The 12,817-nt window shown below is 43.6% G+C and overlaps 1 protein-coding gene across 5 annotated transcripts in view; it reads left to right on the top strand.

Annotated features, from left to right (window-relative positions):
• The window catches only part of RBMS1 (RNA binding motif single stranded interacting protein 1), a 144,468-nt gene that overhangs the window by 49,677 nt on the left and 81,974 nt on the right, over positions 1 to 12,817 (top strand). For 2 of the 5 annotated variants that reach the window (XM_040069231.2, XM_040069230.2), the window contains exon 1: positions 2,863 to 3,035. The exons of the other annotated variants lie outside the window; for them this stretch is intronic. In XM_040069231.2, coding sequence (XP_039925165.1) covers positions 2,973 to 3,035 — 63 coding nt within the window. In that variant the 5' untranslated portion in view covers positions 2,863 to 2,972. Of the gene's footprint in view, positions 1 to 2,862; positions 3,036 to 12,817 lie in introns of those variants that run through there. 5 annotated transcript variants of the gene reach the window in all.

The following is a 12,817-nucleotide window of genomic DNA, read 5'->3' as shown; positions in this document are numbered from 1 at the left end:
ACCTCAGGGGATTTCTAGTCCAACCTCCAGCCTGAAGCAGCATGAGCTAAAAGATCAGGTCAGGTTGCTTTGGGCTGTATGCATTCTGGCCTTGCAAATGCTCAAGAATGGAGAGTGCACAGCCTCTCAGAGCAATGTCTGGCTGTCCTGATGTCCAATCAGAAACTCTCTCGTTTCAATTTAACTCTGCTGTCCCTTTCTCTCCAGACACACTGCTGTAAGGAGTCTGGCTCGGCATTTGTGATAACATTGTCAAATCTAAGAAGAGATAATGTTGTTAGGCACATTAGCACGTAGGAAATTATATCAAGTTTTTTTCCCCAGAAAATTCTGTAATGAGTTTTTCCTTAACAAAAATAAATAATTAAATACTGTTAGATTGTGATCTAGTAGATTTTTACAGGATTATATTTGTTGTTATGTGTTTTCCTAATATGTTAGAAAAGAGAGTACTGGTGACTGAGAAATGTGCCATATACTGAATCTAAGAGAGGGAAATCATGTCTAAATCGCAGGAAGCCTTGGGACATGTGGCAGCAGAGAGGGCAAGATGGCAGCATTTCAGATTCTGCTTTGGAATATTCTTGAGAGCCTTCCCTGGTATGACAGTGACTGAGACTCAATCGAGCATACAGTGTTTACATCCCTCCAGCCTCTTCCCTGGGGGATGGGGCAGGAAGAGGAGAGGGAAGGAAGCAAGGGATGATTGATGGCTTTCGAAAAGCTTTTCCCTGCAAGGGGAAGGTGTGGTCACTATACACATCTCTAGCTAACAAAGCCCTCCTGTAGGTGGAGCAGATATAAGCTTTGTCACTCCTTTGGGGTGACTGCAACACTGTCCAGAAAATATTTTTCTTGTTTTTCAGTTGGGAATAGAGATATGAGCAGGAGTAGTGTGTCACTGTCCCAGTTTGTACTGTTCTAAGACTGTTCTTCAGCACTGTCTGATGGTGACATCTGTGACCAAGGGGCTGAAATAAGTAAGATCGGAGCACAGATCGACTGCTGTGTGTGGTACATCCCAGGAAGGCATGAGCACACAGCTACATTTCTGTCAAATTAAGCCACAGGTACATGAACGTATCAAGCCAATATAATGTGATACTGCTGCCAAAACAAGCACTCATATCCACCCTCTTGCCCCTGCCTATTTTTGCTCACTGCTTCCTCCATCCATTACAGTGGCACAAGCAGCGGCTCAGCCACATGCTGAACCCAGCAAAGGAAATGATCTGCAAAAAAATTTGACCTGATCAGAGAAAAGGAAAAAATAAAAGGTTTCACCCAGAATCAGTTGCTGAACTGTTGCTTTTCCAGCACTATGCCAATTGATGTTGTTGTGAAGCAGGCATGAGGCCTTAGCCATACCAGGGAGTCTGAATTTATCCTAGCATTAAGCCTCTGTGTTAGCTTTATGCCAGCAGTGGGAATACGAATGTTCCATGATCCAACATGAAGTTAGGGTAGCACAGACAGACGGTACTTGACCTGACATAAAGTCTGCCGGTACAAACTTATTCCATCAAATATTTTCCAGTGCCAGCGATCACGATGTGGCTGTAGTGCTTTTTTAGCAGACCTTAAACTTGTGCTATCAAATCAAGGCCAAATGGAATGAGATCCATTTTAGGACTTGAAAGAGGGAAAAAAATGGGAAGTTAGGCAGAATGTAGTTCTTCCAAGTGTTGATGCTTTCCTATTCACTGTATTCAGATGGGCTCTGATCTGTAGTAACAATATATTAGGATACCAAAATAGTTAGAGATTATTTCCAGGGAAGTCAATAATTGAACATTTTATGTTTTTGTAAATATTAGCATTGTCAGATGTTGTTTGGCTTTTTAGTAATGAACTACCTGGCAATTTTCTGTTTCTTCCCAGCTGTTTCCCACGGCCACATTGGGGTGTATGGGATCGGGGCCACCGTATTTTCAGAAAGAGGAAGAGAAACCAAAAGGTGCCTGATGATGCACGTCCGTGACAGAAGTTCTACAGTGAGCAGTCAGTGGCCTGAGAGAGCTATAGCTCTGGACTTTCTTAGAAACTAGATTGTCAGCATCAGTGGGCAATGTAAATATAGTAATGTAAACAGTACAGACTACCAGGAGCGAAATCGAGAACTCCTTGACTCCGTACGTGCCATCTTACAGCCTAAGAACTGTAACGTTTCCTAGGCCTAAACTTCGCGAAGAAACTAAAGAGTTTCCCCTCGCTTTCCAAATGCTGCCTTGAGGCACCGGAGAGGGCTGTGACCGGATGTTCCTCCCCCCCTCCCCATCCCTAGTCAAGAAAAACTTAAGGGAGTAAAAGGGCGCCGCGTTTATCGCCTCGGAGCGGTCAGCGCCGCAGCTGGGGGGTGCCCCAAGCGCGGCTGTCCCCGCTGCAGCCGGGGCGCCGCGGGATGTCCCGCTCCGGCCGCTCGGGGGTCGGGACCCCGCCGGGCGCGCCCCGCGGCGGAATGCGCGGCACGCGGGCCCGCCGCCCCCCCGCGCCCCTCTCAGGCGCGACCATTGCGCGGCGCGGGGGGGGGTCCGCGCCCGCCGCCCCGCTCCGCGCCCGCCCCGGCGCCGCCGCCCCGCTCCGCGCCCCCCTCCCCGCGCGGGACGGGGCGGGGCGCGAGCACCGCGCCCGCCGCGCGCTTCCCCGCCGCGGCCCGGCGCTTCCCCGCCCGCTCCCTCCCTCTGCTGGGCGGTGGTTGAGGCCGGCGGGAGGTGGGGCCGGGCCGGGCTGGGCTGGGGCGGCCGGCGGCGGTCAGCGGGGGCCCGTGGATGGCAGCCTGGGCGGCCGCCGCGGGGTAGGGTCGGCGCGGAGCGGGGCCGGGCGGGGCGGGCGCCGAGCGGAGGGTTCGAGGAGCCGCGGCCGGCGGAGAAGGCACGGAGGCGGAGAGCGCCCTGCAGCCCCGCCGCGCCGCAGCCCGGCGGCCGCCAAAGTTGCTCCCCGTCCCGAGGGGGAGCGGGGGATCAGGCGGGGCGATGATCTTCCCCAGCAGCAACAGCAGCGCGGCGGGCGGCGGCCGGACCCCGTATCGGAAGCAGGTAAGGGAGGGGGCGCGTGGGTTTTTGGCTCCCCCGCGTTTCCCCCCCGCAGCCCCGAGGTGCTGGGGGAGGAGTGGGGAGAGGGGTGGCGACTGGCGTGAGTTGCGGCTTGCAGTCTGCTGACTTCTCGAGAGCTGGGATTTGAAAAAGGAAACTCTCCTCTCCTTTTTTATTTTTTTTTATTATTATTTTTTTTAACCTCCTCTCGAGAGCCGCGCCTTGACCTTGGCGAGTGCCGGGGCGGCCGCCGCCGGGTCACCTTCGCGGGGCGTGCGGGGCGGCCGCCGGGGGCCGGGCGGGTGCCGGCCCCGCCGGGCTCGGCAACAGGTTAGAAAGGACCCGATGTCGCAACAGCGAAACTTGGGGCTGGATGTTTTTCACTCGGCGTGAAATGAGAGAGGGGATCCGGGAGCATTTTTTCTTTCGAACAACCCTCCAGAAAACCTCCGCCGCCCTTCGGGTGCGCCCCAACCCGCCTCGAGGGGGGCACGGGGGGAACCTGGGGCATTTTATGGACAGAGAGTTATCTCCGATAAGCTCGGAGCGCTCGCATCTATGGAGCTGTATTGAAGGAGGTATTTCTTTGTTTGTTTGTTTAGTCGCTGGAAATAAAATATTTGAAATAGTTGCGTTACAACCTTGCTGTACCGTTTGTCTTTGGCTGCACTTTTTTTGCACACGAGACGAGATGTTGATATTAATCTTACGTTATTTACGGCTTAGTGCATTATTTTTCATTGACTTTTCGATTAAATTAAAAAGAGAAACAAAACCCCTTACTTTTTAAGTTAATGGGGAAGCGTGCTCTCTGCGTGTGCCAGAGGGTAAATGGAGTAGAGGTCATTGACAAGCTACCGGCTTGACAAAGCATGCCAAAAATACTATGGCAGGCTTCTTTCCAGGTGAGGAAAAAAATCCCTCCATGTCTGCTGCACTTAGTAGCTGAAATGAGTAATTTGACGGGTTCAGTCAGCAATACTGGGCAAGTTTGTCCTATTTTGTTTGGGGTCAGAATGCATTAAGGGTAGAAATAGGAAATTAGATATCACTGCTGCACACAGTGGAGGGCCTCATATAAGTAATCAGGACATAGACTTGGAAATTTTGAACTCTTGGTGCATTGTTGGCATGACACATGATCTGTGTGGCTAACCTTCAAGACAGAGTTAGACTCTCACATTTTCTTGAAGCTTAAGTAAAAATTGCTATTTCCTTTCTCCTCCCTGTTATTTTATAGAAATACCTTTTTGATAAGGATCAAAAAGTTATCTCAGCAGCGCTCTGCAGATGCTGCCCAGCAGTGCATGGAGTTATCTTTGCATCTTGTACTCCAAGTGTTCAAGTCCATACATAACAAAACACGCTGATTGTGTGCTCTGGTTTTGGTTTGTTGTTAATAAATGTCCTGGATACGCCCATGCTGATCATCTTGTCTCTGGTGCTCCCGCATACTTTATAAATGAAGCCAGTGCATCAGATAGAATTTCGCGCTCTCCCTGAGAGGACCATCCATCAAGGAAGGCCCCTTGTGTGGCTGTGCAGTGTGTCGGGCGCGGGGCAGGGTGTTGGCAGGAGCCGAGGGCAGTGGGGCCAGGCCTCGTGCTGGCAGGGCTGTGTTTTATGTGTGGATGTGAGTTCGCCTGCTGGTCTGGAGCAGGCTGATAAGATGCTCTTCTTTTCACAGTGCACTCCTTAGATTCAAAGAGCTAAAAGGGCCGACTGAATCAGAAAAACAAACAGACCCTTTTCCCCCAATAGGCAGAGAAAGAAATGAATGCAGGGGTATTATGTGGGCTTAAGACCCTGGGTACCAAAGGTTTCTTTTGTTAGTGTGTAGCTATTCTCTGCTCAAACACTTCCTACATAAGGAGCCAGGGTCTGTGCTTTTCTCCAGTTAAGTCCATGGAAAACTCCTATTAACTTCATTCATGTACGCTAACGTTGATTAGCAAATGGCTTTCTGATCTCCCTTTCACTCAGACTTCACCTGCAGGGGTGAGCTGATGTCAAACAGTGCTGGAGAGTGCTGCAAGCCTAATTTTTCAACTCTTGATAATTAAGGAACATTGAGATTAAGTCTCTGTATGCTCTGTGTAAGCCATATTCAGATAATTGCATTGTAGTTGAGCTTTAGCCTGAGACACTAGGTACTGTTAGTGTAGGAAAATTGTCAGCTGATGTCTCTAAATGGAGTAAGTGGATTTCCTATGATAACAGTGTGCAGTATGTGAAGCTGAAACAATTTTAAGTAACTTATAAGAGAAATTAAAATCTTTTGAGCAGCTTGTATGTCTCCATTGAGATTTTAATACGTATCAGAATAATAAAAGAGCACTTCATGTTTAGTACTATCCTGTTTCATTTTTAAGAGTCTATAGCAGATTCAGTTGAAAAAATGAGTGATTAACTGATAAAAGACAAGGTGACACTAACCTGATTTATTTTTAAGGCATTGTAATATAATGTGGATTTCTACCTCAATTCTAAACATTGACAAAATGCCATATAGGTAGAGTAGGTTCACATCTGTACCCATATTCTCTATTTGTTTTCCCAAACAACTGTGTTTTGTTTTATAAACAAATCTTTGCTTATAATATTATGTTTGCTACCTGTTGTATCTACACTGTACAACTCAGGGGAGTAGGAGTGAGTCAACATTCTCAATTTGAGGTCTGATTTGGTTGGCCTGGTTAAATTCTCTTTTCTGTAGTACTTGTAAGAAATACTAAAATGTGGTCTCTGCCTAAAAGGATTTCCTGAATTATGGGCAGACAGGCATATTAAAAATACTCTTACTAGGCTTAAAATTGAGATGTTGCTTAAATGAGTGACAGCTCATCTGAGAATTAATTTGAAAGGTAGCCACACTGTATCTGCAATAATAACCTATCACAACACTCATAGCCATACATCCTGTCTGAAAAAGATAGGTGTAAACTAATATTTTTGCTATCAAGGTTACTTGAGCTGTTGCAAAGAATGCACGTGTGTGCATCCACAATAAAAGGGAAACAAAATGACGTACGATACACTGCTTAATACAGGCTTTTTTAGCTCTTGGTTTGTTGAGAACGAGACGATTCTCTGTCCCTCCTCCCACTTTTGTCATTCTCATGTAAATCGGGAGGCGCTCCTCTGAAGTAAATATTTCTACACTCTGTAAAATTATGGTAAATGGAAAATTAGGCTTTCTCCTGCCATCTGCTCTTTGAATCAGCAGAGCTGCTCCAGCTATTTGATTAGGGATTTTAAAGCGCTCTCAGGTTTCTCGAGGAGGAAGGCAGCAGCGGCTCCGGAGGCCTGGGCAGGAGGCGATGCGGGCAGGGTCCTGCCGGCGCAGCCGGGCTGCTCGGCCCGCTGCCGTGCCTTGGCCCGGGAACAGTGCTTCTAGTTACATTGTGATGAGTGCAATGTTCATCTCGCCGGCGTAAGGAGATTTACATAGTTTGCTGCTTTTGAGAGGATTACCTGGGTGTAGCTGCCTGTGAGGAATTTAACACTGATTTGATGTTTGATCTGCGTATGGGGGGACAGACGAAGCTTTTGATCGATCTTTTCATGTAGCTCTGTTAATATCAAGTGTTGTGTGGCAGGCTGGGTTTTCTGAAAGTTGAAGGTTAAGGTGGGTTTCTAACAGTTAAACGGCGAAAGCTTTTGCCAAATTCAGGCTAAAAGTGTAGATTAGCCTGTAACTCTATCTATAGGTTTAACCTATCAAGAAGCTCCACCTGTAATCCTGCTTTGTGATTTCCCAGTTGCCCTCTGTGTGTGGTGTCTGTGTGTGTGAGGAGGAACCTCATTAAACTTGCAAGACCTGGGCATGGTCACAACCCAAAACTGCAGCTCCACGGAGCAGTCTGTGCCCAGAGGGGTTTGACATGACACCTCCTCTGTGCGTGGATGGGGCTGTGGTGGGGGAAGGCTGAGGTGCCTAAGATGGAGCAGATATCCCTGGTTACAGAAATAATTTGGATTTGTTTCCTTTTGTGTCTTTCTCTCAGACCTGTAAGAATTGTAATTTTGTATCACCGGCCTGAGGTGACAGACTCTATTTCCCTTTGCATTGTATACAATGTTAAAGGTTCTACCGGGGGTTTCACAAAACTGAACTGCATTAAGTTCCAGCTACTTTCAATTTTTTAAGTGCATCTATTAAGATTGTGAAGTTTTGCTTTATTCTCAAGGGAGCAAAACTACTCAGTCAGTGGGTTTCTATACTTGTAACAAAATGTGAATGAAAGAAATAAAAGGGAACACTTTATCTTGTTCAGGCATGATGTTATAGATTATGAAAAGTGATATAATTGTCTTATCTGTATTTGGCAATTTGAAGTTTTTGTTTAGTATTTCTAACAAGATGAACAATATATTTTTTGTCTATTTGGAAATGTTATTGTTTAAAGTATGTCTTTGCCATTTAGTTTCACATGGAAGGGAAGATAGAAGTCTGTGCCTTGAACATCTGCTGTTTTGTTTTGGGTTCATTTTTTTCCCCCTGAAACTTCCAACTGTTAAAAAAATTGCTTGAGTTAACACATTTCAGAAGAGTTAGATCCTTTAAACTGTAACTGCTGGCAGGGAGGAGAGGGGAAGGAAGGAAGGGAGTGGAAAATCCTTTCCTGAAAGCTTGAGATGGCTTGTAAAACATCCGCACAGTGCTGCAACCAAGTAAATAAAAATAATAATTGTTTGACATTAAAACTGTTTTGATCTGCATTTTTTTCCTCTTTTAAATTTGTGGTTGAAATTGACTTTTGCTTGTTGCGTGAGATGGTGTACAACAAAAGAAGTCAATGGAGACTAGGAACCTCTAATGGGTGTTCCCTCATGGATCTGTTTCCCACTTCTTATGAATGTTTTTCTCCTTTTCTACAGTCAGTTGTTTTAAAATATGTTACTTGGGGGACAGTGTGAAGGCCTAAAAATCTGTTATCCTAATGAAGAGGTGCATAGAGATGTTTTGATCTTGGAAGAAGTGTCGGTCAGAAGTGTTCTAGAAAGCCAACAGAAGCATATTTGCAAGTTCTGGAGCCATGTTGAAGTAATTGTGAGTTATTTTGCATACGTTTCAGAATTGCAGTGTACTGTGGTTATTATAACAGCCCTGCAGAAGCCACTGTATCTGCAGCTTCCTGATGCAACAGGAAAGGGAAGGGATGAGTTAGAAATAAAGGAGGAACGAGGAGGGGAACCATGGATTAGATAAGCACAAAGCCTCCTAACCCAGCAACTTAGGAAACATACACACAACAAAAAAAATCATGTGCTCTAAGGGCTGGTTACTGTGATTAGCACAGCTTTAGCTGTTTCCCTCCAGAGACTGCAGTTAAGGCAGTGTAGCTGCAGCTGTGTATTGACTCACAAAGTAGTTTTAAACTGCAGTTGAAGTAACTGAATGCTGGTGAGAGATTGCTTTAAACAAATTCAAAATTACCTATGTTTGTTACCAGTTTGAGTTAGTTTATTTTTAGGAACTGAAATTTAAATTTAGTAACTTTTATTACTGATTATGTAAATTAATTTTTAACAGTAAAACTCTATACCGATTTTAAGACTTAACCTGTGCATTAAGATGTGTTGGCTTAAAAATATCTAGCAAATATTTTGAAGTCTTACAAGCTCTTCAAAACAAAAATATAGTTGCAACATTTCAAAAATGTCTTTTTTGGAATTTATGATGTAGTGTAAAGATATATCAGCTTTAGGGACTTTTGCAAAATAATAGCTGAGAACTACAGAAATGCATAAATATATAATAATGATTTATAGTGATACCTTTTTGTTCGTATGTCCTCATAAAAGCTATGTTGTACACGTAACCATAATTGTTTAGGAAATCACTGGTGTGTGTCTTATTTGTTTAAAGTATTCTGCTCTAGAAAAATTATGTGTCAAATAGAATATTTAGAATTTACTTATTTGATAGAATTATAGAACTTTGTGAGGTTGCAGTGGAAACAAACAACACGTTCTGGGGAGCCTCATTTGGGATTCATTTTCCTTTGTTGAAAAACAGCAGGAACACCAGGGCAAGGTGGGCGTCAAACTTAGTCTAACCTGATGCTTACCTGCTTGTGAAATTAAATGCTTCTTTACTGCAACTAAATATATGTAACTTTATTTCACCATTGATTCTGTTTCTTTACAGTGGCTCTTATTGGCAATGGCACTTTCACAGCTTATTGTGTGGGTTTTTTTCTGCTTAGATGAGAAAGGGATTTATTTCTTTCCTTACTTTCTATTGTTTTCTGTCCTTTTATATCAGAATCTCCTTTACCATATGGTGCTTTGTTCAATAAAGTGGAAACATGAGTCCTTCGGTTAACTACAGCTCATACATTCTGTCATTTGGGTACTACAGCATAACTGTTAGAATTCAGTCCTTTAGGATATTCGAGGTATGTGTATGACATTTCCATTTTTATGGTGCTTGAGGGGTGAAATATAAGGATTCAGGTGTGAGTTTGAATGAGCGTCAAAAGGGAGCTTTTGTCAGGATTGTGTGTCACTGCAGGGCACTTTTCTTGCCTGTGGTCTTAGCAGCTCCCAGGAAGGCTGCTGCAACTTGGTGAAGGATTATTCAGTTACCTTTGAAAAACTGAAGCAGTCTTTATAGATTCTTGGCTACTCTGAGGTGATTCACAATCCTGCTTTAAGGTTTACTTGACCCACAGAAACTTTGTCAGATTGTGCTTGTGGCATTGCAACAATCCAAAATCACTCCAAACACCAGGCAGGCAAGGGTAAAGTCAAAGGCAGATCCTTCTTTACAAGTCTACAAATGAAAACACAGAAATATTAAAACAGAAAAAAAAAAAGAAAAAAAAAAAAAAAAAAAGCCAAACAAAATGGTGGTACAGAAGCTGGAAGTTTCTTTAACCTTATATGCAGGTACGTGGCAGACAACCTCCAGTCTTCTCAGGGAGGCTGGTTATTGTCCAACCCTGTCACCTCCAGTTGTGTTTGGAGAAGAGACTTGGGTCTGTATTTCTCTATATTTTATTTATACTTAATCCACTTGAAGGGTAAGGGGTAGATACTGCTTTTTATTTTGTAAGTCAGTGATGCCTCTTTCACCAGGTTGTTTTTTCCTGCTTTGGAAGCAGTGATGTCTCTTGAGCATCCCGAGGTGCAATGCTGCCTGCCCAGGCTTTGGAGTGCTCTTCAGCTGAGCACTAAAGACATGGTTGGTGTGTTGCAAAGAGGATCCCGTGTATGAAATGATGAAGGAATTTAAGTCTTGTGGTGTTTTTCTTTCTCTTCTGCCTATGTGTACAATTTGCTAATAATGCTTTAAACAGTTGTGCAGCAGCTATTTTGGTGGGCTACTGTGGGAGTGGGGGAGACCTTGTTGCTCCAGCTGCTGCAGGTGACTGGCAGGTGTGTGTCACCTGTGTGCCCACCTTCGAGCACGGCCACGGTGACCCATTTGGAACTGTGTGTATTGCCACATGAACGTGTGTTGTTCTGGCTTAGCTCAGCTAATCACTTAGCCAAGGTTTTAAATAACCTATTACAACATGAAACTCTTTGAAGTGTGTAGTGTAGAAGTAACATCCAGGACGGGTTTGTGTTGACTCGGCCCCTGTGGCCGTGCTGTGCGAGAGGAGGGACACGGCTGGTGCCATGCCCTGGCCAGGGACCGGGTACCAGGGACGTGCCTCCCGCGAGCCCCGAAAAGCCACACGGATAAACTGGGCTTTGGCAGAGCTGGCACGCTGCTCCTTGGATTTCTGTCTGGTACGAAAGCAGCCACCAGCACACAAGATCCTTTGAAGTGTTTAGTGGTCTGTCTTCCAGATGAGTCTTCTGTGTAATTTGGAAAAAAAACGTTTGAGATAGGTATTAAGTATGATTGCTTAGGTACTAACCTTTTAAACAGGGGCAGTTTTAAGGCTTTTCTTTAGCATTCCAGGAGATACAACTCTGAATGTTAGTTGTGAGAAGCACTTATCAAAACTGAGGTTTAAGAAAAGTTTCACTTCAACAAAAATATAAATTATAAGATTTCTTTATTGTCTTAGGGTGACAATGCCTCCAATGCACACATGTACGTGTAAATATTCCGGAATTAGGGACTTTTTTGAGATGAGAGAACCAGTTATATCCTGCAGTATTGAGGAGCTATAGAACACATTTGAAATCTTCAGTAATTTTAATGGTGACGAATACTAAGATGCTATTCAGTATACAGAATTTCAGCTGGTTAAAGGTGCTAGTGATACCTAGGGCATATTGGCACCAATAGAAGAATGCAGGGGCTTTTTGCTTTTTTTGAAGTGCTCTAAGAGCTGCCTCCATTCCCAGTTACAATATTCTACAATGCTGTGGAGGCTAATGCAAGATGGAAATGGTTAAGGAAGTAATTGTTTCAGCGTTAGGTCGATATTTTAATTGCTGTAGTGACAAAATCACATTAACTTTCGGAGCAGAGTTTGTCAGATCGCCAGCAAACATACTGTTCTTAGATCTCTCGGGTGTGGAGTGTCATGGTCTCAGAAGTCACTTAGGGCTATAGAGTGGCGTGGTCATTACAAAAGGCACTCTGGCTTCTCATGTAACCGTTCCTTATTTATTCTGGGAAGTTGTTGGGAGTTCCCTGCTCTGAAGCTCCTGACAATTCGGTGCTTTCTGGTTTAATGTTTCTGTTGCAGCTTTATTATTTAGTATTATTAATGTATGGTTTTGTATTTCAGTATATTAGATGCAAGCTAATCTGTGTGTCTTATCCTTCTATCAAAAGACATTATTTTGGCGTGAGACTTCTCTGTTGACCCTCTTTCAAAATAATGGAATCCATCTCCACCTTCTTCATTCCCTGAAATAAGTGCTGTGTTGTGTCATTGTCCTGGGTAATAGTAGAAGTCCCAGGTCAGCCACACCTATAAAAGTTATTCATAAATATAAGATGGTGACCTGAAGTTCAAAATGTCCCTGTCACTGATATTTTAGATAATCTTGACTAAATTGTTAAGGTTTAGCTCTTCAAAAGTACTTGCTGATACTAGTTTCCTACGTCTCAGATTTTGCACAGAAGTATAGTAACACCTGCAAGTGGTTCAGATACTACAGCAATTAGGACAAAGTATCTTGAAAAATAATATTTATATACACATGCACACATACCTACAAAGATGTCTATGTTTGTCCCCTGAAGCTCAGGATAGAACAAATTATTTGGAATGAGAGAACTCTGTTCAAATTCTGCCTGTCATGTACTGTGTAAGTAGTTTCTTCATAGTCTATGAGAACATTCATCTGAACTCTATTATTGCTATTTCCAGATTAATAACAATGGCAAAGTTCATTTTGGCAAGAAACTGGACTGTTGAAACTATGTAGAACTCTAGTTTTCGAAAAGAGTAAAGGTTGGTTTACTGTTAGCAGTAGGTAACTTTATTTCTAGGCAGATGTTTGTTGGGCAGAAATGCAGTCAACTGTGAAAATATTACTGCGAACAGGAATAACTCCCTGAAGTTCAGTGGCTTAGATTTTACAGAAATTTAATCTAGTTATCTTTAGTGGTTTTATGGCCTTATCTTTCCTATGAAATGAACTTCCTTAGGGGTTGTTTATTTATTCATTTATTTATTTATTTTTAAACTGGGAGGTCCTTATTCCATTATTCTGTTGTCCCATTTCAAATTTGAAATCCAATTAAATTGAATAAATTCAAAATTCAAATATTTGGGGCTTTTTTTTGTTGTGTGTTTTTTTTGTTTGGGGAGGTTTGCTTGTTTGTTTTTGTAGGGTTTTTTTGTTTGTTTTGGTTTTTTAAA

The sequence above is a fragment of the Hirundo rustica genome, chromosome 7 (assembly GCF_015227805.2).
Source record: "Hirundo rustica isolate bHirRus1 chromosome 7, bHirRus1.pri.v3, whole genome shotgun sequence".
NCBI classification, from domain to species: Eukaryota; Metazoa; Chordata; class Aves; order Passeriformes; family Hirundinidae; genus Hirundo; species Hirundo rustica.
This window is presented reverse-complemented; position numbering and strand designations above follow the sequence as displayed.